The sequence below is a fragment of the Camelus ferus genome, chromosome 22 (genome assembly GCF_009834535.1).
Source record: "Camelus ferus isolate YT-003-E chromosome 22, BCGSAC_Cfer_1.0, whole genome shotgun sequence".
In the NCBI taxonomy this organism is placed as follows: Eukaryota; Metazoa; Chordata; class Mammalia; order Artiodactyla; family Camelidae; genus Camelus; species Camelus ferus.
The window spans coordinates 19232032-19257562 of NC_045717.1; the positions used below are offsets into that span (position 1 = coordinate 19232032).

General features: G+C 44.6%; 1 protein-coding gene across 1 annotated transcript in view; it reads left to right on the top strand.

Annotated features, from left to right (window-relative positions):
- The window catches only part of CACNA1A (calcium voltage-gated channel subunit alpha1 A), a 268920-nt gene that overhangs the window by 83612 nt on the left and 159777 nt on the right, over nt 1-25531 (top strand). The window contains exons 4-5 of the mRNA XM_032465487.1: nt 18953-19058; nt 21195-21334. Coding sequence (XP_032321378.1) covers nt 18953-19058; nt 21195-21334 — 246 coding nt within the window. The remainder of the gene's footprint in view (nt 1-18952; nt 19059-21194; nt 21335-25531) is intronic.

The following is a 25531-nucleotide window of genomic DNA, read 5'->3' on the forward strand; positions in this document are numbered from 1 at the left end:
TTTGCTTCTAGCCAGGAAGGCGAGTAGGAAGCCTCACACAGGAGGTTTTGGTGGGCCACATCTAGACATAGTGAGCCTCACTTCTGCCAGCATTCTAGTTGACCAAAATTTTATCCCATGGTGTACCAGAAAGGGTTTCAGTAGGAAACAGAAGACACACATCAAAATTGAATTAAGAGATGTGGGTGGGCAGTTACCAAAACAGAGAAGGAGGGAAGAAGGGTCAGAGAGAGAGAGAGAGAGAAACAGCTGCCCAGCAGGAGTTGTAACCCAAGGAAGCCAGCAGAATAAATGCCCTAACTTCATGCCCTCCTTCCATCTCCTGCCAGGGCCCCCTGGTGTCCAAAGCCAGAGGGTAAGGATGTCAGTGATGCTGTCCACACAGGTCAGCCTCCACACAGGTCAGCATAGCAGGGTAGAGAAGGAGGAAGAGTGGGTTTTGGGTAACAGAGATAGTCAGTACCTATGACTCACCTAACTGCAGGGCACACCTGGATGTTCAGTCCAGGTGTGCTTCCAGGAAGAGGAGGTTTGGTGGACACAAGGAGAAATTGGGTTCCCAGTGGCAAAAACAAATCTACTTTTCTGTGATTATTATTGTTGTTGTTAGTGGTGGTGATTACTGTTAGAACCTCCCTCGCTCTTTTGCTGCTCTGAGAGTTCTTTCCCTTTTAGGGGAAATCTTTTGGTGTCCCTGAAGGATGTTCGGTTCTAGCTCAAGCTTTGCTTAGACAGCTGCAATCTGTGCCCCTGGCAAGGCCCTTGGCTTAATCCAAGGCTGTGGTGGAGGAAGGTGCCTGAATGGGGTCAGAGAGACCAGCTTCCTGCCCAGAGAAAGTGACCATCTTGCTGGAGGTAAAACCTCAGGCTGAGCCCAGGGAGGTGGACTTAGGTCCTATGGGCAGGAAGCGACTCCCCAACACCACATCTGCTCTTCCCTCTCTTTGGAGCCTGTCTTGGCAGCCAGAAGTAGGTGCACAAGTGAAATTGTAGCCCAGACGTGCTAACAATGGCTCGAGCCCACCCCTCCCGAATCTGGTCCAGCTGCGTAAGCAGTGGGTCCCCATCCCCAGCCTCCTCCAAGGTCAGTTCAGTGGCTATAACAATGGCCTGTCCCTTCCCAGCCTCGCCCACTTCTTTGAACTCCTCCAAGGCTGCGTGATGATAAGGCCAGCACTGTCTTGACTTCCTGCATTCAGGCTTCACTGGCCTCTCCTCCCCTCCTCGGAATGCGGAAGGGCAGCCCCTCATTGCCTCTGGCAGCCAAGCAGCCCTGTCCCCTCCCCTCTCCAACCAGTCCGAGGTCCGTGACAACAATGAGGAGAGAGGTGGACAGATGCAAGTCTCCCAGGGCGGTGTGTTGGGTCCACTTGTCATGGTTCCAGATTTTCATCACCCTCTTCCCAACTTTGCCAGATCCTGCTTCTGGAAGTAATGGCTGTACAGGTTCAGATCTCGGCTGGACCACTGGTTGACATGGGCAAGTGACTTTCCCTCCCTGTGCTTCAGTTTCCTCATCTGTCAGTAAAGACAGTCATGGTAACAAGAGTTCTGGACAATGTGGCCAGCACCTTACATGCATGAGTTAATTTCATTCTCTCAACACCTTAAGGGGTGAGCGCCATTGTCATCATCCCATGTAACAAAAGAGAAGAGTCCAGAGGGAGGTTCAGTAGTTTGAAGTCTCATACTCCAACAGAGGTGGGATTTGAACCCAGGCTGTCTGGCTCCAGAGTCTGTGCTCTTAATTAACAATAGGAAGGGATAAATTGGGAGTTTGAAATTTGCACCTCTTAGGGAGTGATGGAAATGTTAGGTATCTTGACTGTGGCAGTGGTTTTGTAGGGTGTGTACATCTATCAAAATTCATCAAGTTGTACCTGTGAAATTTGTGGAATTTACTGTACAGAAATTACTACCAGAATACATGATAATGCCCTAGTTCAGTGAGCAGTTGAACAGATTTAATGCAGTAATGTAGGCAAAGAAGCTTAGTCCAGTGCTCAGCACATAAGCGTTCAATATAGGTGTTGGTTATAAATGTAATTGTATCATTTTATATTACAGACTTACATATTAATATATAAATATACATTGTAACTACTTAATGTATTAATATGTAGTTCTGTGTTATTGTTACAGTACAGGGAGCAGCAGATTTTTTTCTGCAAAGGGCAAAATAGTAAAAAGCTGAAGCTTTGTGGGCTATATGTCTCTGTCAGGGCCATTCAGCTCTGCTGGTGTAGCAAAGCACCCATGGACAATACATAAACAAATGGCTATGGCTGTTTTCCAATAAGACTTTATTTACAGAAACACACTGCGGGCCGTAGTTTGCCAAGACCCGATGGAGGATGTATTAGTATATATCAGCAATTTCTTTTCTGTGTTCCTCTCTTTATAGGCTTCACTTCCTTTTTCACCAGGCCAGCATTTCTTCCTCTCCTTTGTTCTGATCTTTTAGGAAAGCATATCTGGTGACTGGAATGTGTACACTTTCCTAATACTGGGCTTGTTGGGCTGGTAAGATGTGCAGGGACAGGGTGGCAGGAACTCCGAGCTCAGGCCTCTCTTTCCTCCTCCATTCCTGACCTCTAAAAAGCCATCATTCTCCTTGTCCATTGCTGATTTTCTCTGCCTCAGGAAAACCCCTGAGCATCTCTGAGCTCTGTTCCCTACAGTTCCCTCTCACTTACCTGCTCCTGGCTTCTTTATTCTTTCTCAAACACACCAGGGACGCTCCTACCTCAGGGTCTTTGCACTGGCTCTTCCTTCTGCCTGGATTCTCTTTCCACCAGGCAACCTCATGGCTTCTCCTTCACCTCCTCCGGGTCTTTACTCAAAGGTACCTTCTCAGCATCTGCCCAGTTTTAAATTGCACACCCAGAGCCTCCCACCCACTCCTCTGCTTTATTTCTTTATTTTTGCTGTTCGTAGAGGTGACCAATAAATGTGTGTTGAATGAGTGAGCACCACAGCTCCATTCATTTTTATTGCTGAGTGCTATTCCATCGTATGGAAATACTTCAGTTTGCTTATCCTATCGGTGAGCGTTTGGGTTTATTTTTGTTTTGTCCGTTATGAATAAAGCCACTGTGAAATTCTGGTACCTTCCCCCAACCCTTCACTTCAGGAATCCTTCTAAATCCTTTAGGTCTTCAGTTAAATGGTACAGCCTCAGAGACCTTGTCCTGACAGTCGCCACCATCCCCTAGTCTAAATTAGGTCTCCCCCAGTGTCATTTCTCATAGCAGTTATCACAATGTACAATGATGTGTTATGTTGTAGGGGTTCAGGTGGTGTTCTGGCCAGAACTGTCTACTTCCAGGAAAATGAACAGGGGAAAAAGCCGATAATAACACAAACACTTATAAAACGGCTCCAGGGAGGTGCTTCATTAGGTTCCCAAGGAGGGTTTGTTTGGGGAGGAAAAATCAGAGGCTACTTCTTGAAGGAGGTGACTCTTGGTGCTCCATTCATCCATAGATCAGCAAACATGGGATGAAAAGAAAACTTGTCATGAGGCCTCTGAGCTCATGGTGTTCATGGTTGATAGTGAAGATGGCGGGGTTCACCAATCATCATCCTAGAGTGTCATAAGACATCATGTGATGTCATATGAGGACAAATCGTCATGAAAGCTACACAGAAGCACTAGAGGGAGGTGGTGCAGATTGCATGGCCAGTCTGTTCCTTAGAGTATCTGGAACCCTGTGGTCCAGTGGCGGCTGTTGGAGCCAAACGTGAAAGCAGGTGAGAGCTGAGGCAGGAAAGGGCTGAGCCAGGCACTATGTCACCTTTGTGGGAGTTGAGCTGTGCCTGTTTTGTGCTCTGTCATCTCACCAGCACTTAGAACACCACCTGACATAGTAGGTGCTCGGTTCTCCATGCCACATGTTTAGTGATAAAAGTCAATCATTGTGGTTGAGAACCTGGGCTGTGAACTTCGGACTGAATTTGGTGACTGCTCAACCACTACTAGCTGCAAGCCTGCTGATGAGTCTCAGTTTTACTCCTCTGTAAATTGGACGGAAAATAGTCTTTGCCTCATAGAGCTGTATATTCATTTTGTGAATTCTGAGTGTATTCAGTGGGCAAGGCATTGTGTGAGACACAGGAAGCAGACAAACGTCTTGGTCTACCTGGGCCTATATCCTCATTGGGAGAGACATAGGATAAACAACAAACAAAATAATAAGTAAGTTGCATAATACTTTAGAGGATTATAAGGGCAGTGTGGGGAAAACAGCAAGGAAAAGGGGTGGGGAGGCCAGTTTCTACATTAGATAAGGCCTCACTGAGGCAGTGCAATTTGATTCAAGACTTGAAAGAAGTGAGGAGGAAGCCATGAGGAGGTCTGGGGGGAGAGGGAACAGCAGGTACAAAGGCCCCGAGGTAAGGCCATGCTTGGCATGTTGAAAGAGTAGCAAGGCAGTTGGTGTGGCTGAAGGGAGTAAGAAAAGGGGAGAGTCGGAGGAGGTGGGGGCAGGGAGATGTCAGGGTAGGTCGTGCCAGACTTTGTGTACTAAAGGGAGGATTTTAGCTTTTGCTGTAAGTAAGGTAGGAGCCATGGAGGGTTCTGAGCAGAGGACAGACATGACCTGACTCATGTTTACAGGCTCCTCTGGCCCCTGTTGTGGGAAGCAGATTGTTGGGAGAAGGGCAGAAACTGGGGATGGGGGAGGAAGTGACAGTATTAGTTCAGGCAAGTGGGGTCAGGATCAGGGTATTGGCTGTGCAGATAATGAGTGGTTGGATTCTGGCAACCATTTAAAAATTTTCTTATTGTAAAATACATATAATATAAAACTTACTATTTTGAGGTGTACAATTCAGTGGCCTGCAGTACATTCACAATGTTGTGCAGCCATCACCTCTTTCAGTTTTACAGCACTTCATCACTCTGAAAGGAAACTTTACACTCATTCTGCCTCTCCCCCCAGTTCCTGGCAACCACCAGTTCTGGGTATAACTTGAAGGTCGACCAGTAAGCTCTCTGGATAGATAGGCGATGAGGGCTCAATGAATCAATGTACAGAAGGCACTCAGGTAGCACATAATAGGTGAAATGGCTATGATGCGTTGCCAGTGATGGTGAGTGCTTTCCAGAAACCTTGCTCTAATGCTAATCTGGCCTCCCCATCTATTTGGAATTCCTGCCCACAGGCTGGGTGTATAGTAGAGCCAGGATCTTTCACACTTCTGGTCTGGCTTGGGTAGGGGTTGGGGAGGAGTACTCCGAAGGGCCAAGCCAGCACCATCCGTTCTGGAACACTGTCCAACTCCAGTCCAGATTTCCCAGAACCTGTGCAGGAAAACATCCAGGGAGGGACAATGCAGCTGATGAGAGTTCTGGCAAGAGCTGGCCCCAGCTTCCTGAGGTTGCAGTTGCACAAATTAATGTTTGTTGGACCTTCCTCCTGAGCCAAGATGGCAGCTTTCAGGGAACAGGCAAGAAACTGAAATGTTCTCTTTACGGTTGTGCCCGCACTTCCTTATGTGGCTTCATATAAACCCCTACACTGTTCTTGGTTGCTGTTGATCTCTCTGAAAAAAGCATGAGACTCGTAACCCCTTTCCTAATGTTTGGGATGTGTTTGGATTTCTAAAGATGAGACCTCTTTACTTATGCTCTGGTGTTAACTTTCCGGCTCCTTCCATCTCTCCCTAACTCAATGCATTATTTTCCCTTGTTCCTTCTCCCCACTGCCTCCATTTCTATTAAAATTTTTAAAATTTAAAAAAATTTTGGAGGGGTAATTAGGTTTATTTCTTTCTTTCTTAATGGAGGTACTGGGGATTGAACCCAGGATGTCGTGCATGCTAAGCGTATGCTCTACCACTGAGCTGTACCCTCCCCCCATTGCTGTTTATACTCATTGTAATCTAAATTTTATTCCCAACTCTTGTCACGTGCAAGGTAGTAGAGCTTAAAGAACATGGCCCATAGCATGTGGAATTCTGATCCGACTGCTGCCACCTTTGATGCTGTTTGACTTTGGGCAAATCATTTAATCTTCCTGAGTGGAAATTCTTCACCTTGTTCAGCTAATATTTTTTTGGTTCTTCTCTGGTCACACAGTAGAGTGTCTTTTCCCACCTCCTTGAAGATAGGCATACTCATGTGACCTGCTTTAGCCAATGGAATGTGAGGGGAAGTGACACGTGTCACTTTTGGCTAGAAGCTTTAAGAGCCAGTATATGATTCACTTTGTTTCCTTTTTCCTGCCTCCACCATCATGCATGCACAGAGATGGAGCTTCCCTCAGACTAGGTGCTGGAGGATGGCATAGAGCAGAGTCCTCATCCCACATTCAGTGGACAAGAAAAGAGAGCATGAGCAAGGAAAGAGACCTGTGGTATTGTTAGCCGCTGAGATCCGGGTTTTTTTGTTGTTTTTGTTACTGCAGCAGAATGTAGACTGTCCAGAATGGAGTACCTCATCATCTGTGCCCTGGGGTTAATAAGCCCAGTGTTCTCATGAGGGGTGTGTATACTCACATGTACTTAAACCTGCAGCTAACAAAGACTACTTCCCTCTGCTTTATTCCTGTAGAGAGGGGCTCTACCTCCTCTCTCTGGTTTTCAATCTTGAAAAAAATTTGGGAAAGAACTGTTTGACTTTTCCTTTGAGAAGAGGAATGGTTTTAAAAACTCTTAAGTGTTGATTCAGTCACTCTCAACCTCCTTCTTTCTATGACCTTTTTTCTCTCCTTCCCTGATCATGTAGTGTCTGCTGAGGGGTGAAGGAATCCCTATTTTCACTCATTTAGTTTTCACTCTTGCCCTCCTCAGCTTCTCGCCCCACCCCCTTTGCCTGTTCTACTCCTGCTCACCCCACCAGGGGGCTTACACTCAGGTTCTAGAACCTGCAATGTTCCTCTGTTATCTTTGGTTTCTTGCTGGCTTAGCACCCCCTGGGAATCAGCCCTAGTAGCAAATTAACAAATAGCTCTAAAGTGCCTTGTGCTTGAAGAGATTTCCTTTTGCTCACCTAAGCAGGATCCTGGAGCAGTTGCAAATATCCTGTCCCCAACTGTAAATCTTTCTTCATCATTGGGAGAGATTCAGTCCAGATCAGTGAAGACCCAAGCAGGAGATCTTGGCCGAGCCTCCTTGATGTTCTGGCTGCTCTGGGTGTTGTCATATTGATTAAGCTCCTGGGACCACTGCCAGCAGCCTCTAGGATTAAATCAATAGAGTTTGCAAAAGTAAAAGCTTCTTTTGGAGGCATAGAATATATTGGTTTATTTTTTTTAATGATAAAGCCTCAAGGAGAATTCTCAGATGGCAGGGCCCACACAGGAGAAGACCAGACAGACCCAAATATTTGAGGAAGTACATGGGAAGCAAGTGAGGGAGGTTTCAGCAGGGGCTTGGGGGCTTTCTGGAGAGATTTGTTTAACTTGGGTTGCCAAAGCAACAGCTGGGAAAGTTGGAAGAGAAGGTGGAAGATGCAGAAAGGACTGCTGCTGAGATGTCAAGAGACATGAAATAGATGCAAATTTACTTGCTCATGTAATAGACATGTATCAGGGCCTGCTATGGGCTTGGCACTGGGATAGATGCTGAGGCTGTGATGGTGATCACATTCTGTGACAAGTGTTCTTAGAAGACATGGGGAGGGGAGAAGACCCAGGAAGTCATGTGAAGACGGAGGCAGAGATTGGAGTGGTGCAGCCACAAGCTAGGAAATGCCTAGCACCACCAGAAGCTAGAAGAGGCGAGAACGAATCCTGCCCTGGAGTCTGGGGAGGGAGCTTGGTCTTGCCGCTACGTTAATGGTGGGTTCCTGGCCTGTATAACTGTTAGGGAATCAATTTTGGTTGTTTTAAGCCACAGGTTTGCAGTAATTCATTCCAGCAGTCCCAGGAAGCTAATACAGATGCTCCTATGAAGCACTCTGAGATACTCTTTGAGAAGTCTCTGAAAAGGTGCAAAAGGATACAACCATCGCCAGAGCCTCACTCTGCAGCAGGGAGGGAATGGGATGGAGAAACACCCCGACTCCCCCTCTTTTCCTCCAGTCTCTTGCTGGTGTTTCCCTTTGGCCACACCCACCCAGAAGGCAAGAGATGAGGGAGGCCAGGTAATGCAGTTCAGCAGAGTCAGCCCTGCCTCTCTCAGGACGCCGAGCAGAGCAATGAGGAGATATTTGGGAGGAAAGGGCAGCCATTGATAACATAACACATCAAAATGCATGGGACTCCCTAGAAAATGGATCTAGGTAGAGAATGGAAGATTGCCTAGAATGGAGCCCCAGGGAAGACCAACATTCAGAGATTCAGTAGAAAAGGGGGAGTGAGAAGAGGAGACAAAGTGGTGACAAGGTTAGTAGGAAAACACAAAAGGAGGACATGGCCAAATAATGTGAGCACAGAAGAGTGGTCCTGGGATTGGACAGCCTGGAGGTATTTGGCGATTCTCACTAGAAGTGTTTTAGTTAAGCACTGGGGCTAGAAGCCAGCCAGGAGAGGGTAGAAGAATCTGGGGTGAGGACGTGGAGGCAACATGTGTAGTCAACTCCTTTATTAATGGGAGTGAAGAAACGGGTTGATGGCTGGAGGGAGATTTGAAGTCAAAGGTGGGGTTTCTAATGATGGAAGAATATTTATGTCTCTAAATTGATTTATTCCCAACAGTGTACCAATAGGCGCTGGTATCTCCTTCCGTCTGGGATGCTATAATTCTGTTTCTGTGTTTTAGATACATTCATTTTTCTTCTTTTTTCTTATTTTCTTTTTAATATTCCACATATGAGTGGTATCATATGGTATTTTTCTTTCTCTTTTTGGCTTACTTCACTTAGAATGACGATCTCCAGGACTATCCCTGTTGCTGCAAATGTCATTATTTTATTGTTTTTTTATGGCTGAGTAGTATTCCATTGTATAAATATACCACAACTTCTTTATCCAGTCCTCTGTTGATGGACATTTAGGTTTTTTCCATGTCTTGGCTATTGTCATTAGTGCTGCTGTGAACATTGGGGTGCGTGTATAAGATGCTATAATTCTTAAATGGCCATTTGAGGTTTAGGATCATGAATTTCATGTCATCAGCCCAGATTGTTGATCTTGTTCAGGAATGTTACTCTGTACAGGCACCTGGAAAGCAACTGTTGGGTTTATCTAGGGATGGGCTTTTTCCAGGAGGGAAAGAAAGGCAAGGGAGTAATAGATAACCAGCCTACATAAGGTTGACAAGGAAGGAGATGAAGGCAAGAGAGAATGCTGAGAAACGGTGGGGTCAGCGGGTGGCAGGGCTTCCTAGGCTGGATGTTGGTTTGCGTTTAGGGAGCTAATTAGCTGAGAGGAGGAGGGTGGTGGTTAAAGAGAAGGATGCTCGAAAGGGACATTTTGGAGGTGGCTGGTGTCACTCCTGGGTGTGCATGGAGTGGCCAGGAGTTGACATTGATGAGGAGGTAAGGATGTCCTCTACGTATCAGGGACAGAAGGGACCAGCACGGACAATGGCCTCTCCACAGATTGTACATGGTAAGTAACAGGCTCTACCACAGTCTTACTCCTAGCTTTTGTTTTCCTATGGGCATCAGCATCTTGGCTGCTGAAGCTTTGACCTTGGGTTTCCTGCTGAACCCAGTAGCACCAGGAGGGACCTCTGTGGCCTTGTTTGGTTTGGGAGCGGGAATTTCTTGGCCTTGCTGCCCTTCTTGGGGGCCTTCTCCTTGGCTGCACCTGGTTTTGAGGGGGTCTTCTTCACCTCATCTAGCTTCTTGCATACCTTTCTCACCTCATCTGGATTGGGAGGGTCCTTCTTTGTCTCTCTTGCTTTCTTGGGACTCTTCTCCTTGGCCTCCCTGGGTTTCCTTGGGTCTATTATGGCCGACATCTCCCTGAGCTGGATTTTCCTTTTGTTTGGAGGAACTAATTTGAAGCTGCCAGTGGCCCCCTGGACCTTGGAGTGGTTGGTCTTCAGGGAATTTCCAGGTTTGATCTTAAGCCAAGAGGTAGATGGAATGTACAGAGAAGGTGCTGAGGAAATGACCACTGCACAGGGGTAACATACAAGAAGACAGGAGGACTTCCCCTCAGTGGAGTGAACATACCAGGGAATGTGGTTGTGAATTGGATCAGGAGAGAGAGACTTCACATCACTCCGATGTCTCCAGGAACTTTCCTGTCCTGAAAAAAGAGAAACAAAGAGAAGTCTTCAATCCTTACTGGGAGCCTCAGACCCCAAGAGTTTAAAATCGACCACTACCTCCTGCTCAAAACTTGTTTTGATAGTTTTTTTCCTTTCTTTTTTTCATCAAGGGAACTTCGTTTTGCTGTGTGTGTGTGTGTGTGTGTGTGTGTTTTCCCATAAGTCACATTAATTCTTCCACTTTTAAACTTTTTGGTACAGAGCAATTTATGCATTTCAATCAGGGATTTAATTTCAGAATGAATACACACACACATTCACCTCACTTTTTAAAAACTGCAAAAGATAGCCCTGTGAATCTCCAGGTTGGATTTGGCAGTATCTTTGAGAATGTCAGACATGTAACCCCTCCTCAAAGCCAGCAATTCCACATCTTGGAATTTATCTCACAGGGAAAAATCCTCACCAAGGCACAAGGATGTATGGTCAGATTATTCATCACAGCTTTGCTTGTAATAAAGACAAACTGGAAGCATTTCGGGGAATATTAAATAAATGATGATGCATCCATTCCCAATAATACTGCACAGCCTTTTAAAAGAGGGAAGGCCATTGTGCTGATATGGAAAATGTGTCCAGTGTGGTGAGGGGCACAGCAAATTGCAGAAAATTATGTCTCACAATCCCAGTTTCATAAAGGGAAAATGCGATCTTGTATGCTTGTTTTCATTCATTTAACAGTATTTATTGAGCACCTACTGTGGGTTAGGTCCTGCTTTAGTTGCTCGACACACAATCAAGAACAAGTCAGACAAATCCTTACCTTCATGGGGTTGACATTCAGTGAGGGAGACCACCACAAATAAGATAGATAAATAAAAGGCGTCATTTGTTTGATGCAAAAAGTTGCTAAGAAATAACAAACAAGCCAAAAACAAACAGGAGAGAGAGAGAGATGGTGTTGTTGACAGGTTGGGACTTTAGATCTTGTAGCCAGGGAAGCCTTTACAAAGAAGACAGTGTTTCAGTACAATTTGAAGGAGGTGAGGGATAAGCTGTCTCATACCTAGGAAAAAACCAGGAGAGAGAGTAGCAGTACAAAGAATGTGTATAGGGGGAAATATGAGAGAGAAACAGTGGGCCACTAGCATTGATTACCTCTGGGAAGTGGAGGTGGTGTAAGGACCTTTCACTTTTTGAATGATATGTTACGAAATTTTAAAACTAGAAAAAATACAGTAAGCATGTATTCCTATTATAAGTGAAACCATGTTTTTAAAGACACAAAGCTTAATTTAGCAGAAATTTTGAAGCCATTTAGTTTTTAAATGGAATTTGAGGGCTAAGGGGAAAAGTCAGCTGGAAAAGTCAGTGAGTGAAAGCATCTGAAGGGGACTCTGAGAATCCAGGTTGGGGGAGAGGGAATGAGAAGAATAACCAATAGGGATTTTTTTAAAAATTGAGGTGAGGTTCACATAGCATAATTACCCATTTAAGAATGAACAGTTCAAGGGGGAGGATATAGCTCAGTGGTAGAGTGCATGCTTAGTGTGCACAAGGTCCTGGATTCAATCTCTAGTACCTCCATTTAAATAAATAAATAAACTTAGTTACTCCCCTCCAACAACAACAACAAAAAATTAAAAAAATTAAGTGAACAGGTCAGTAAATCAACTCTACTTAAATAAAAAATAAATAAAGCAAACATCTGGTGTGATTTAGTGCATTCACAGTGTTGTGCATCCCCCACCCCCATCTCTGTCTAGTTCCAAAACACCTTCATTACCCCAAAAGGAAACTCTATACCCACTAAGCATTTCTCACCTTCCTCCAGCTTCTGGTAAGCACCAATCATCATTCTGTCTCTATGGATTCACCTATTCTAGATAAACAAAAGATTGAAACAGCCCCAAAGTAGGTGAATGGATAAACAAGTTGTAATATATCCATACAATGGAATATTATTCAGCCATAAAAAGGAATGGCATATGGATACATGCCACAATGTGGATGAACCTCAAAAACACTATTCTAAGGGAAAGAAGCTCAACATAAGAGGTCACATATTGTAGGATCCCATTTATATGAAATATCTGATGGATATTTTTGAAACACTTATTTTAAGCCTGATGTTCGGGGAGTGGGCCACACACATTAATTGTGTTTTGTTCCTGGAAACACTTCAGATTTTAGAGACGTTCTCATCAGCCATGATGAGAGTAGGTGTTGATGCTTTCCAGTGAAGAGAAGGGACTGAGCCTTACATGGTTAGAAAAAGAAATAGGAAAAATTAATAATACTAGTAGCAGCAATTGTAATAAAAATAATAAACATTGATTGCATGATTACAATGAAATGAACCCCATGTTCTGCTTTCATAAGCATATAAAGTTTTCTGAACATCACAGGAACCAGTGTAAACAATAATAAAACTCTCACATTTACTGAGTACATGCTATAGACCAGGCCTGGTTCTAAGTGTCTTATTGTGTATATCCACCTACCTGCCTGAAGAGATAGGTGCTACTTTTCACATTTATATGTAATGTGAAGAAGGAAGCTGAGCCTCAGAGAAGGAAACTCCTTTGCCCAACACCATTACTGTCTGATCCCCAAACCTTTCCAACTACCCTGCTTTATGATTTCTCATGCAGATATTTCCAGTTTTCTGAGCAGAAGCATGACTTAGCTGCCCTGGGTAGGCTACCCTTTTCAGAACTAAAGTATTAGAAATCCTTGGGTGGTATTAAAAAACTAACAACACATCAAACCTATTTAGTGTTGAGATTTTAATTTTCTCTTCATTTGATTTTCCTGCTGACATAATGAATCTTTTTTTCCCCTTTTTTGGTGCCTCTACTGTGTGTGTTAAATGTAGGTCTTTACAGATGTCTCAGTGTTAATACTTGACGCTGAGTTTCCCTGCCCTGCTCCAGGCCTACCATGTCTGGGTGGATGTGTGATTAAACTTGTGCCTCTCGCTGCTGGCCGTGGTACTGAAAACATCACCACTAGGGTCTCAAGCTGACCCGCTGGTGGAGAGCTCTTTTCTAGGCTTGATTTTATTTTAGTCCTGTGAGTTGGAGAGTTCGAAGCCCATGTCTGAGAACTCGAGAGAGAGTCTTTGGATTATTAGAAGTTGAAATATTCATTAATATGACCCCATTGGGGTGGGCTTATGAAGGTGTGGACTAGCATGCGATGGTTGATAATTACTACATTAAACTGTGGCATTTGGTTGGGACTCAGGTGAGAACTAATCCATTTGGCCTCATCCATTTGGTTAACATCCCAGGTGTACCCCAGCTCCAATTTTTAAATAAAGGCAAACCCAGCCACCTTCTAATAAGTAAGGGTAAACTGTTGGGTGGTCTGGGGGGACCACCAGCTTAAAGGCATGGATCTTAGGGTGAGGCCTGGCTCTTCCAGTAGCACATGCATGACCTTGAGCAGTTTGTTAAACCTCTCTGAGCCTTGATTTCCTTATCTGGGAAATGGGGCCTGCAATAGAACCTACCTTGTAGAATTGTTGCAAGGAATGAACTGAAGCAATGAATGTAAAGTTCTTAGCACGGTGTCTGCCCAACAGAGCGCTCAGTAAACAGCAGCTGTAATTGTGGCTGTTGTGTCTGCTAATCGCCCCATAATAGTTGATCATATTGCTAAGTTAAATTGTGGCATCTGTTTCATGGAGCAAGGAATATATCCTACACCCATACATCCAGGGCCCTGGTACCCCCTACTCTTTCCCTGGTAATTGTGATGAGCATGGAACTAGCATGAGAATAAGGCCTGCTTGGCTTCTCCCCACAAGCTCAACTGCTTTGTTGACTCACTGATGTATCTGTTTCCTTAGAACATACACATCAGGCAGCCCCTATAGTAGAGACAAGACCTTGATGCGTTAACAAACCTGATTTGATTTTTCACACCAACCACAGGAGGTTGGAAGTGAGATGGGAATGGTAGGGGGAGGAAGAACACCACAAAGAGAAGGATGAATTACTTGGCCGTTCTGCAAAGTCTTGCTAAGGGGCTGGAGCCATCAACCATGCCCACTTTACAAATTGATTTTCCTTGATGTTCTGGATCCCAAGAGCAGCTCCTGTTCACAGATGTAGCCCTTCTTCCCTGCAAAGAATCCCTTGGTTGTTTCCAGTGTCACACATAGCCCCTTGCTGTGGCCTCTGGGTCTTGATCAATCTAATTGTGGGGGAAGCTTTGTGTATCTTCACTTGCCTGCAGGGCTGTTTGCTAGCCTGACTTCCACCAGCCATTTCAGGAGCCAGCTTTTCCTCCCACCAGGGATGCTTCTCTCCTTTCAACACCCCCCCTCCACTTGGCCTCTTCGGCTGGCTGATTATTCTGGATCCCGCTGACACAGGTGCTTTCTCCCCAAACCAGTCGGGGAGCAGGAAGGCTCGGCTCAGCTATCAGAGGCATTGCTCACCGCAGCTGTGAGTTAGAACCAAGGCTTTCTAAATTGGGAGGATCAAGCACGACTCAGGGTTGGGCTGAGAAAGCCTCACTTCCCCCTGCCTGGACTACCTTTGACTTCTACTTGCAGAGAGGATCTCCTCCTTGCCAAGAACTTGGTACCCCATCTTTGTTTCTGTGTTCCAGCTGCATCATTGCATGTTTCAAGGAGCTGATCGTGTCTGTAACATACCCATGGAGACTTGGCACGTGGTGAAGTGAGGGGAGAGATGCAGAAAGAAGGACCCACCAACCCTTCCACAGGTGTTTACTGAGCACCTGCTGTATAACTGATGGCCTCTTAGGTGCCGAGAACAAGGCAGTGAACAAAGTAGACAGAAATCCCTACTTGTCTAGAGCTGATTGTCTGTTAGGCAAGAGAAACAGTGAACAAGATAAAGAAGAAAAGTATAACATGTTTGGGGCCAAGGGAAAAAATTAAGTAGGAAAAGGGTGGTGAAGTCCTCACTGAGGATGTGACTTTTGAGTAAAGACCTAAAGGAAGTGAGGAAGGGAACAATGCAGGTCTCTGGGGAAAAGAGTGTTCTGGGAGAGAGACTAGCAGGTGCAAAGGCCCTGGTGGAAGAATGTGCCTCGTGTGTTTGAGGGACCTGGAGGAGGCCACTGTGGCTCCAGCTGAGTGAACAAGGGGGAGACTGGGAGAGATGAGGGCAGGGCCTCGCTGGCTGCTGGGAGCACTTTGACTTTTTATTCTGAGTGAGATGGGAGCTGTGGAAAGGCTGTAAATCCTTCCACATGCAGTAAGCATGAATTTCCTTCTCTGTTTCTTTTCTCATTTCAACACGGCTTTTATTCCACCAAGATCCTGGGTTTCTTTTCAGCCCCCTTGAGTGGAGGCAGAAGACTGATCAAGGCCACCTGAATTCTCCTGGGGGTCAGAATGTGAAGGAGAAAGGTGAGCCCCCACTTTTTTCTGGATGACTCAAAGCCACAATTACCTGGGCTCCTCCTCCCCCTGAAATAGATTTAAGGCAGCACCTCCCAAACTTCAGTGTGCACACAGATCCCCTGGAGATCTTGCTAAAATGCATATTCTGACTCAGCAGGTCAGCGTGGGGCCTGACCCTCTGCTTTTCTAATGAATGTTGCCTATGCAGTTGGTTCTTGGACCACACATTTAAGTGTGTGTGACCTTACACACACAAGGGTGTAAGGTCACTGTTGCAGATTCCCACTTGGGGTGTCCCTGTGGACATTGGCTGCGTCTGTGGGTATGTGGAGGGAAAGAGGGATGACATTGGACAGCCAGTGTGTCCCTGGCTAACAAAAAGTAAGAAAAAGAAATAAGATGGGGGTGGGCAGCCTCTTTTTGTTGGCCCACGTGCTGACTAAGGCTTTGTTGTCGTACCCGGAGAGCTCCTGGTCTGAAATCCAGGTGCCAGCAGGCAATTGAAACCCTGATAATGCAGCCCATAAAAGTGCTGCTTGCTGCTGGCCTTCTGGGACTCTTCCTGGAACCTCAGCTCAAAGCTGATGCAAAGGAAGTCATATCGCTGCCATTTAGGGGCAGGAGGCCAGGGGGCCCGAAGAGTGAGGTGGTGGCTTTGTGCAGAAGCAAATGGCGAGCTAGTTGGCAGGAAAGGGAAACAAAATCATCAGATTCAAATCATGGCTTCAGAAGCCTCGGCGAGGGGAGGCTAGGGAAGGGCTTGGCATTGCTTCTCTGTGTACAAATATTGTCTCTTATTTTCTGGGCTGCAGGGTGAGGCAGAATGGAGTATTTGTGCAACACAGCCCCGCTTTGTTCTCTGTGCTCCTAATGACTGTCAGCTTGGAGGCAGGAAGCCAATCAGAGACGATCGTCAGCAGGAATGGCTTTTGTTGGCTCCCCGAATTGCCCTGAGTCTTGGATTTGCTTTTCAAAGTGTGCGTGGAGCTAAGCTTTCAGCTGGAGGCAGAGGCTGTATTGAAGCTGGTGACAAAGATCTGGTTTGCCTGGTTTACTTAGATTCTTACTCCCAGGTGGTCTATTCCAGACTTTGTTTTCACACTTGGAAAGTGGGTATACACTCCAACTCCACTTTTAGCCCGTGGCTTTATGGAGTTTCCAAAATACCAAACGTAACTGTGGGGCCAAACGGAAGACCAAGGCCAGTTAAGTTTCCAAGAGAGAAAGCTGGATGGAGGGCGATAGTTTAACCTGGGCAAGTTCAAGACAGGCTGTTTGATGGTTCTGTTAAACAGTGGATATTAGTGTTTTCGGGGGACACTTGGGAATATCCGGAGATCACTTTTGGTTGTCATCAGTTTTGATTGTCATAACCGGAGAGGAGGGTGCTAATGGCATCTAGTGGGTAGAGACCAGGGAATCTGCTCGTCCTACAGTGCACAGGACAGCCCCACTACAGAGAATGGTCTGCTCCAAATGTCAGTAGTGCCGAAGCTGGGAAACCTTGTTCCAGGGTAACCAGTACCCTGGGGCCTTCCTTCTCCTTCCTGCATCCATTTCTCCACACTTAAACCTCCTTCTCAGAGATGGCCAGCTTTGTTGACCTGAGGGTGGTTCTGCAGGTCTGGTGAGGGGACAGGGATTCTCGTTCACCAACTGACCAGCAGATCAGGCCCTAATATGAAGTGTGCAGGACAGACCCTCCCCAAGGGCAGACCCTCTGGTAGGACTATCTGGTAGGACTATCTCAACCTGGAGGAGAGCTCCCCAGATGCAGGGGGAAGTTTGTTCCTGGAGAGAGAGGAATGTGCATCTGGAAATCGTCACATGCAGTAGCCCCTTCCCTCCCTCTGATCTTGAAAGGCCTGCTTTTCAGAGGCTGGCCCCGACCACCGTATTATATTTTTTGTATTGAAGTGAAATTCACATAACAATACTAACCATTTTAAGTGAGTAATTCCATGGCCTTTAGTACAATCATCACGTTGTTCAGTTGTCACCTTTAGTTCCAAAACATTAAGCGGCCACTCACCATTTCCCCCTCTCCCAGCCCTTGGCAACCACCAATCTGCTTTCTGACTGTAGATTTTCCTGTTCTGGACATTTCATGTAAATGGCATTCATACAATATGAGGTCTTTTGTGTCTGGCTTCTTTGACTTAGCATAGTGTTTTCAAGCTTCATTTACTTTGTAGCAGGTATCGGCACTTCGTTTTTATGGCTGAATAATATTCCATTCTAAGGCTATATCACATTTTATTTAACTGTTCATTCCTTGATGGACCTTTGGGCTGTTTCTACCTTTTGGCTATTGTGAATATTGCTTCTATGAACATGCCTCTGTGTACAGTTTTCCAGTTCTTTTGGTATATACCTAGGAGTGGGATTGCTGGGTCACGTGGTTAACTCTTCGAAGAATCATCAGAATATTTTCCACAGTGGCTACACCATTTTACATTTCCACTAGCAGTGTACAGTGGTTCCAATTTCTCATATTCTCACCAACACTTACTGTTTTCTGGGTTTTTTTTTTTTTTTCATTCTAGTCACGCTACTGGATGTGAAGTGGTATCCCGTTGTGGTTTTGATTTGCATTTTCTTAATGGTTAAGGATGTTGAGCATCTTTTCATGTGCTTATTGGCTATTTGAATATCTTCTTTGAAGAAATGTCTCTTCAGGCCCTTTGCCTTTTATTTAATTGGGTTATCTTTTTGTTGTTGAGTTGTAAGTGTTCTTTATATATTCTGATACTAGACCCTTGTTAGATATATGATTTGCAAATGTTTTCTCCCATTCTGTTGGTGGTGTTTTTTTCACTTTCTTGACAGTGCCCTTTGATGCACAGAGTTTTATATTTGGCAAAGTCCAATTGATCTATTTTTTTCTTTTGTTGCTCATGCTTCTGATATCAAATCTGATTGCTGTATTTTAAATTACAATCACCGACCTCCTTCCCTGCTTTTTCCCCCTGTAGCATTCACCACCTTCTAATGTACAGTGTAATGTGGTGCCTCACTCACTTCTCCACAGGGGCAGAGATTTTTGTCTATATTACTCTCAGCTGTGTCCCCAGTACCCAGAACAGGACCTGGCACACACTGGGTGCTGAATTAATATTTATTCAATGAATGTTGGAGGTGAGATGGAAGGAGAATATTCACATTTTCCTTACAAAGTCTTCTGCCAGGTTTTTAGTGCAGTGGTACTAGTCTGTATGAGACTGCAATGGTGGATACGTGTCATTATACATTTGCTCAGACTCATGGAATATATAAGACCAAGAGTGTGGACCGTAATGTAAGCTGTAGACTCTGGGCGATCATGGTTTGTTATGTTGATAACGTGGAAGCCCATGCATATGTAGGGGCAGAGGGCATGTAGGAAGCCTCTGTACTTTTTCCTCAATTTTGCTTTGAACCGAAACAAAGTTGGGAAGATTTTCCTTAATTCTGTGATACTCCCTTTGAATATATGATTTTAGCCACCATCATAGCAAACTGCATTGTCCTCGCCCTGGAGCAACACCTACCTGATGATGACAAGACCCCAATGTCTGAACGACTGGTGAGTGATGTCTCTTGGCAGTGGTGGTGGGGGGGGCAGGTCTCTTCTTCGCTTTGGCGGCAAATCAGTGTTGGGGGTGGGAGCTGAGGGCAGAGTGAGCTCTCAGTCTCAGCACCAGGAACCAAATCGTGGGCTCCCTACCTGGGGAGACTAAATTTCACAAACACCAATAATCTGGGGAGAGAGATGCCGTCACTGCCTGTCCTTCACTCTTGGCCCCACCAGCAGACCTCATGGAGGGGGATGGGTGGGAGCAGTCCCATTGTCCACAAAAACTCATGTTCAAAACAAAATTAAATTCTTATGAAAAATGTTGACCCTACACCAATACACAGAGAACAGGACAGTGAACTCGTTATGAGTGCATCATCCAGATTCAATAACTGTCAAGATTTTGCCTTATTTCATATTTTCTGTCCTTTTTCATTTCCTTGGTTTGTCTTTTTTTTTTTTAATTTAATTAATTATTTATTTATTTTTTATGGAAGTAGGGTTGGTTTGTCTTTCTTAGGCAAAGTATTTTAAGGCAAATCTCAGATAGTATGTTAATTCACTGCCATATACTGAAGTCTACATTGCTAAAAATAGAGGTGTTTTCTTATATCACCACAGGGACCTGTTCACACCCAACACAACAGTGAGTCCCTGGAATTATTGAAGACCCAGTCAGTAGTCAGATTTCTGTGATTGTTTCAGAGATTCCCTTTCACAGTTGGTTTGTTTGAACCAAGTTCCAAACATGGTCGAGACTTTATGTTGCTGAAGACGTTTAATCTAAAGCAGTATTGTCCTGCCGTTGACTCTACAGGAACCAGTCCAGTTGCCCTCAGGAATGTCCCACATTCTGACTTTTGCCTGGTTGCCTGCTTAGGATGTCACTTAGCACTATCTTCCAGTCCCCATGTTTCCTAAATATGAATATCAGCTCTGGAGGGCATTCAAAATCCTTGATCATTTGGTGAAACTCTGTGGAATTGTCATCTAGCCCTGGATCCCTCCTGATGCCCCTCGTCATCTCTCAGCTCCCTGGTTCGTCCCCTGGCATTCCGACAGTGCCGAGAAGGAGCCCTCCCCTGTCTCCAACACCCTTTCAAAGCCAGCTGCGGTAACTCAAGTGTAGGGAGAGCGAGATGGCAGAATCCACTCATTCCTCATCCACAGAGTATGGATGGTCTCAAGGCTTTTACATTTTCATAGCTGGGTATTATAATGTACGTTCTAAAAATATAGAACTAGTCTAGAAAAACTATGATTTCAAGACTTTTCATTGGTTTGTTTTTGCTTAAGACCAAGCTAAGTAAAAGGAATCCACTGGAAGAATAGTAAGCAAATCATGCTCTCAGTGGCAGGCTGGTATGGGAAAAAAATCATAAGAGCAGAAGGAAAATGATCAAAGTTGGAGAAATGTTGTCATAAGAGATGGGGAGACATCCATGTAGATGGAGCACAGCTTACAGCTTAATTTCAAGTACCATAGACTATCAGCTAGAAGCCAGATCTGGCAGGAGGTCTGGCAGGGAGCTGGGGACTGGGACACTGGCCATTTACCAGCCAGTGCAGAAGTATTAATTCCATTATTTTTGCAACCTAAATAGCTATGCTGGTACATACCAGCTTACGACCATCACGAGTGTCAGATTTGAGGGTGAGGTCAGTGCACAGGGTCTCACCACAAAATCCTGAATGTTGAATGTGACAAATAATCATTCTAAACCAGAGCTTTCTCATAGAACTTTTTGCAGAGTGAGAAATGTCCTACATCTGCACTGTCCAATATGGTAGCCACTGGAAATGTGGCTAGTGTGACTGCAGCACAGAATCTTTTGCTTCATTTCATTTAAATTCATGTAAATTTAAATGGTCACATGTAGCTCACATCCATACAATTCTATTTGGCCCAGTAGTGTGTAAAACTGGCCAAAAAGAACTAAGGAGGTGTCTTCTCCACACTTCTGTTTTTCTTTCAAAAACCTTTGGACACAGTAACTCCAGGCAGGATGCAGTGGGGATAAGTGAGCACTAGAAGGTCAGGAGAGGTGAGGGGAAAGCGGTACAGATATCTGAGTCAGCTGGTTACCTGTTTGCACCAATCTCTGCCCAGCTAGAGACACTGACCTTCCCCTCTCTCCCTTCCAGGATGACACAGAACCATACTTCATTGGAATTTTTTGTTTCGAGGCTGGAATTAAAATCATCGCCCTTGGGTTTGCCTTCCATAAAGGCTCTTACTTGAGGAATGGTTGGAATGTGATGGACTTTGTGGTGGTGCTAACAGGGTAAGTGACGTGTGCTGTGTTTCTTAGAATTATCTTGAATTACGAGGACTTTGGAAACATTCAGTGTGGTGCAGGCTGGGCTTGGGAAGGCTGAGCCCCCATATTCTTCCTCCACATGCATCTGCCTTCTTCCCCGACCTCCATATCTCAGCTGCATATTACAGTGGATGCTTTCTGTTATAATTAGAATAATAGCTGATTAGAATTGACTGCTTCCAAAGTGCTTTATGTGCATTCTCTCATTTAATCCCCCACAACAACCCAATGAATTAGGAAATATTAATATTCCCATGTGACCAGTGAGGAATCTGAAGCACAGAGGGAACTTGCCTGAAATCACCCAGCTAGTAAGTGATGGAGACGAGATTTGAACCTAAGTGTATGTGATTCCAGAACTCAAGTTTTTAACTATTGTGCATGCATGGTCCTTTAGCTTTGCTTGGGGATTTCTTGCCTTTATTTTAAGTTGGTAATTTTTTTTTTGAGGACTTTTGGGTGCAAGAAATTGTGGTGGGACTCTGTAGAAAACCAGTCTAACTAAGGTGCAGTTACTGCCCTAGAGGAGTTTTCAGATCTGATCCAATGAACCATAGTTGAAAGGTGAATGTGTATACACTTTCCACCAAGGACCCGTATAAGCTAACACTAGCTGCTATAACAACAATAACAAAAAAATCCAGAACTGGGTAATGACTTGAACACAACAGAAGTTTATTTCTCACTCATTGAAAGTCCAGAACAGTTGTTCCGCATTGGCAGGCTTCCCTCCTCCACACAGTGATTGAGGGGTCCGGGCCCTTGCTACATTGTGGCTCCTTATTGTTGACCCATGGATTGGGTCTGCTTGTCTGCATCAAACCATGGAAGAGAAACGAGAATGGATGGTGATGCTTGGGAAGTTGTGTGGGCCTGGCTGGGACCTGGCACATAACCTCTTCTGCTCATATGCCTTTGGTTAGAATTTAGTCACATGCCCGCACATGGCTGCAGGGAAGCTGGGAAACATTGGAAGGAAACAGAAATGAAGAGCCAGTCAATCTCTTAGGCCCCAAAGCCCTTTATCGGGTCCCAGTATGGACATTATTATTTCATGATGATTTCTGGCTTTTCCACTTACCCACTCCTCTCCCCTGAGCTAAGTCTGTTTCTTCTCTTCCAAGACCTCTGTTCATTGGGAGGTCATTCTCCTCATAGGATCATAGTCCTCTATGGGGTCATGTCTGTGCGGAGTCACAGTTCTCCTCTTTGGGTCATGGTTCCCTTCTGTGGGGGTCATATTTCTCCTGTAGGCTCTGTTCCTGCTCCAGGTCCTGTCTCTCTTGGCAGATGTCATGGGTCTTAGTACCCATGCTCTGTTGGCTGGGCTCACACAGTTCAGGTTTTGAACACATCTGTTGTTTCTGAACAACATTGTTTCTCACAGAAGGAGCTGTGTCACGTTGGGCTGTTTCAGTAGAGGCATTCAGATTTGCGTGGGCTGTTGTGAGGACCCTGACCTAGCTCTAGTGGGCTTGGGTGTTCACTGAGGGACCTCTGTTTGCTGTGCCCACAGTCCCTTGGTTTGGAACCTTGGCAGATTCCTGGGCCATGTCATGGCATGGGCACTTTTCTTAGCTTGCTAGGAAACTTATCTGTGAAACAACCCAGTGGTTAACTTTGTTGTTGTTGTTTAAACTGTATAATAAAAATAAACAGACATTCAAAAAGAAGTGGAGAATAGTATAACAAATACCTGTATATGCAAATATTCATTCAGTGAATATTTATTGTGCAATTACTACGTTCCAGGCTCTGGTACATAGCAGTGAACAAAACAGACAGAAGTCCCTCCTCTTGTGGAATTGATATCCTAGTGGTGAAGAAAGACAAAAATGGATGAATGAATGAAATATCTAGTATGTTAGATGGTGGTGAGGGCTATGGAGAAAAAATAAAGCAGAGAATGATGGGTGGTATTATGGGCAGGAGGCCTGGGAGCCAGGGAAGACTTTCATTGGGAAGGTGATATTTGAATGAAAACTTGAAGGAAGTGAGTGCAGAAGCTACAAGGGTGGCTAGCAGAAGAGACTGCCAGTCAGAGAGAACAGCAAGTGCAAAGGCCCTAAGGCTGAACTGCATCTGGTATGTTTTATGAACAGTGGGGAGGCCAGGGTGGCTGGACCAGTGTGAGTGAGGGAAAGAGTGAAGGAGGTGAGGACAGGGAATTGATGGGACAAACTGCCATCAAAATGAAACCTTCGTAATACAGTGTAAGTCCCTGCATTCCCTTCCCTGGCCCTGTTCCTTCCTCTCTCCATATGGAAGCACTTTCCTGAATTTTGTGTTTATTATCTCCATTTATGTATCTATACTTTTATGTAAGAACATAAGAAATATATGGTATATATTTTACATTTTGACTATATAAGTATAGAAGAAGTATATCCAATATTGCATTGCATGCTTTAAGTTTCTCTATAAATGTTTTCTTCTACAACCTGCCTTTTGCATTCAACATGAGATTCATCTGATTGACAAGAATAGGTCCCATTCATCCATGTTCACTGCTGCATAGTATTCCGTGCTATGAATCGTCTACTATGTATTTATCCATTGGGGTTGTTTTCAGCTTTGTGCTATTTTGAACCAAGCTGTCCTCTTTTTCTTGCAAGTGGATTTCTCCATGGCATATATGCAGGAGATGAATTGCTGAGCTGTGTACCATACGCATCCTCAGCTTCACCAGTTATTGCCAAATTGCTCTGTAAAGTGGCTGGACCAGTTTATGCTCCCTGGGGGCAGACTTTTGCTGGCAGGGGCTGGCAGGAAGAAGCCTTAAAAAAGCCCTGCTGTTTTATAACAGGGTTCTTGAAACACCTTGGGAAGCTCATACACTGTTAAGGAGGTAGTAGGTCTCAATAAGTGATCAGTAAGTTGAAAGGCAGCCCTTCCATAGGTTAGTTTGCTACTTGGGTGTTTGTATCTGCTCCTTGATTACAACAAGATGTTTTTTTTTTTTTATTCCCTTGGTAGTTTCCTGATATCCGATGAGCCTCTAGAGGAGAAATTCTTCATCTGGGACAGATAGATCCTAAGAATGCAAGTTGGAATTAATGGGATTCATGAACCTTCTGAAATTCCATGCAAAAATTATGTGTGTTTGTATATTTTTCTGGTCTGTCATTTTCATGAGAGTCTCAGAAGGTCCTGATTCTCAAGCCCCTAGGAGTCACTATTGTTAGATTCTATTCATTTCTTAACCCCTCTCCTTTCCTTATTTTTCCCGCATTTCTTTCTTTTGCTTTTCTTGCTCTTACTTCTCCAGTAATTAATCCTCCTTCCATGTTGTCTGGGAGTTCTACCTCCTTCAAATCAGGCACATAGCTCAAATTTCATGACTTCAAATTCCAAGAGGCTGTTTAGCCTCCTCTTGGGTTATAAGCTAGGAATGGCGAGAGAAGACTAAAAGCTTTGCCAGCAGCCTTCTGCACAATGTCCAATGTTTTTCCAGTGATGGCGAAATGCAGCAAACTCTTAATATCATGTTCTCGAGGGGAGGGGACTCGAGTGTACTAATTTGACATTGAGACAAAGATGACTTTGGTGAGCACTTTCTGATTAACTCATTGTCTTCTCACATGTTTAAGCAAATCACAACATTAAAACACCAGTCATTTTTCATAGAGTACCAAGGTTTTCGCCTTCTTGGATGATGTTTGGTGGAAAAGATGTTACCTATGGAGTTTTGTTTGTTCTGTGTAGCTCAAGGCCTCAGAGAAATTCTCACTTTGTAATTTATCAAACTCCTTCAAAGCGCCCTCCCATTGTATTTGAAGTTCTGATCATGAAACTGAAAATGTGTAAGAGGAAGATTTCAGAAGCTTTTCTATATTTCTAAGATGACAGAGCTTTTACTGTAATGTTTGGATGTGCATGTATATAATGTATATGTATATAGTGTATATAAACATCTAAGAGGTCAAATAATACACTTGTGCTTGTTAAGAAAAGAGTCTGAACACTGCCAGGGTAGCAATGAAGATGACTGAGTTTGTTTTGGGGGGTTGGGGGTTGTAATTAGGTTTACTTACATATTTTAATTTTTTTTAATGGAGGTACCAGGGATTGAGACCAGGACCTCATGCATGCTAAGCATACACTCTCCCACTGAGCTCTACCCTCCTCACTAAGACAGTTGTTTCTTTATTCACAGGCTTA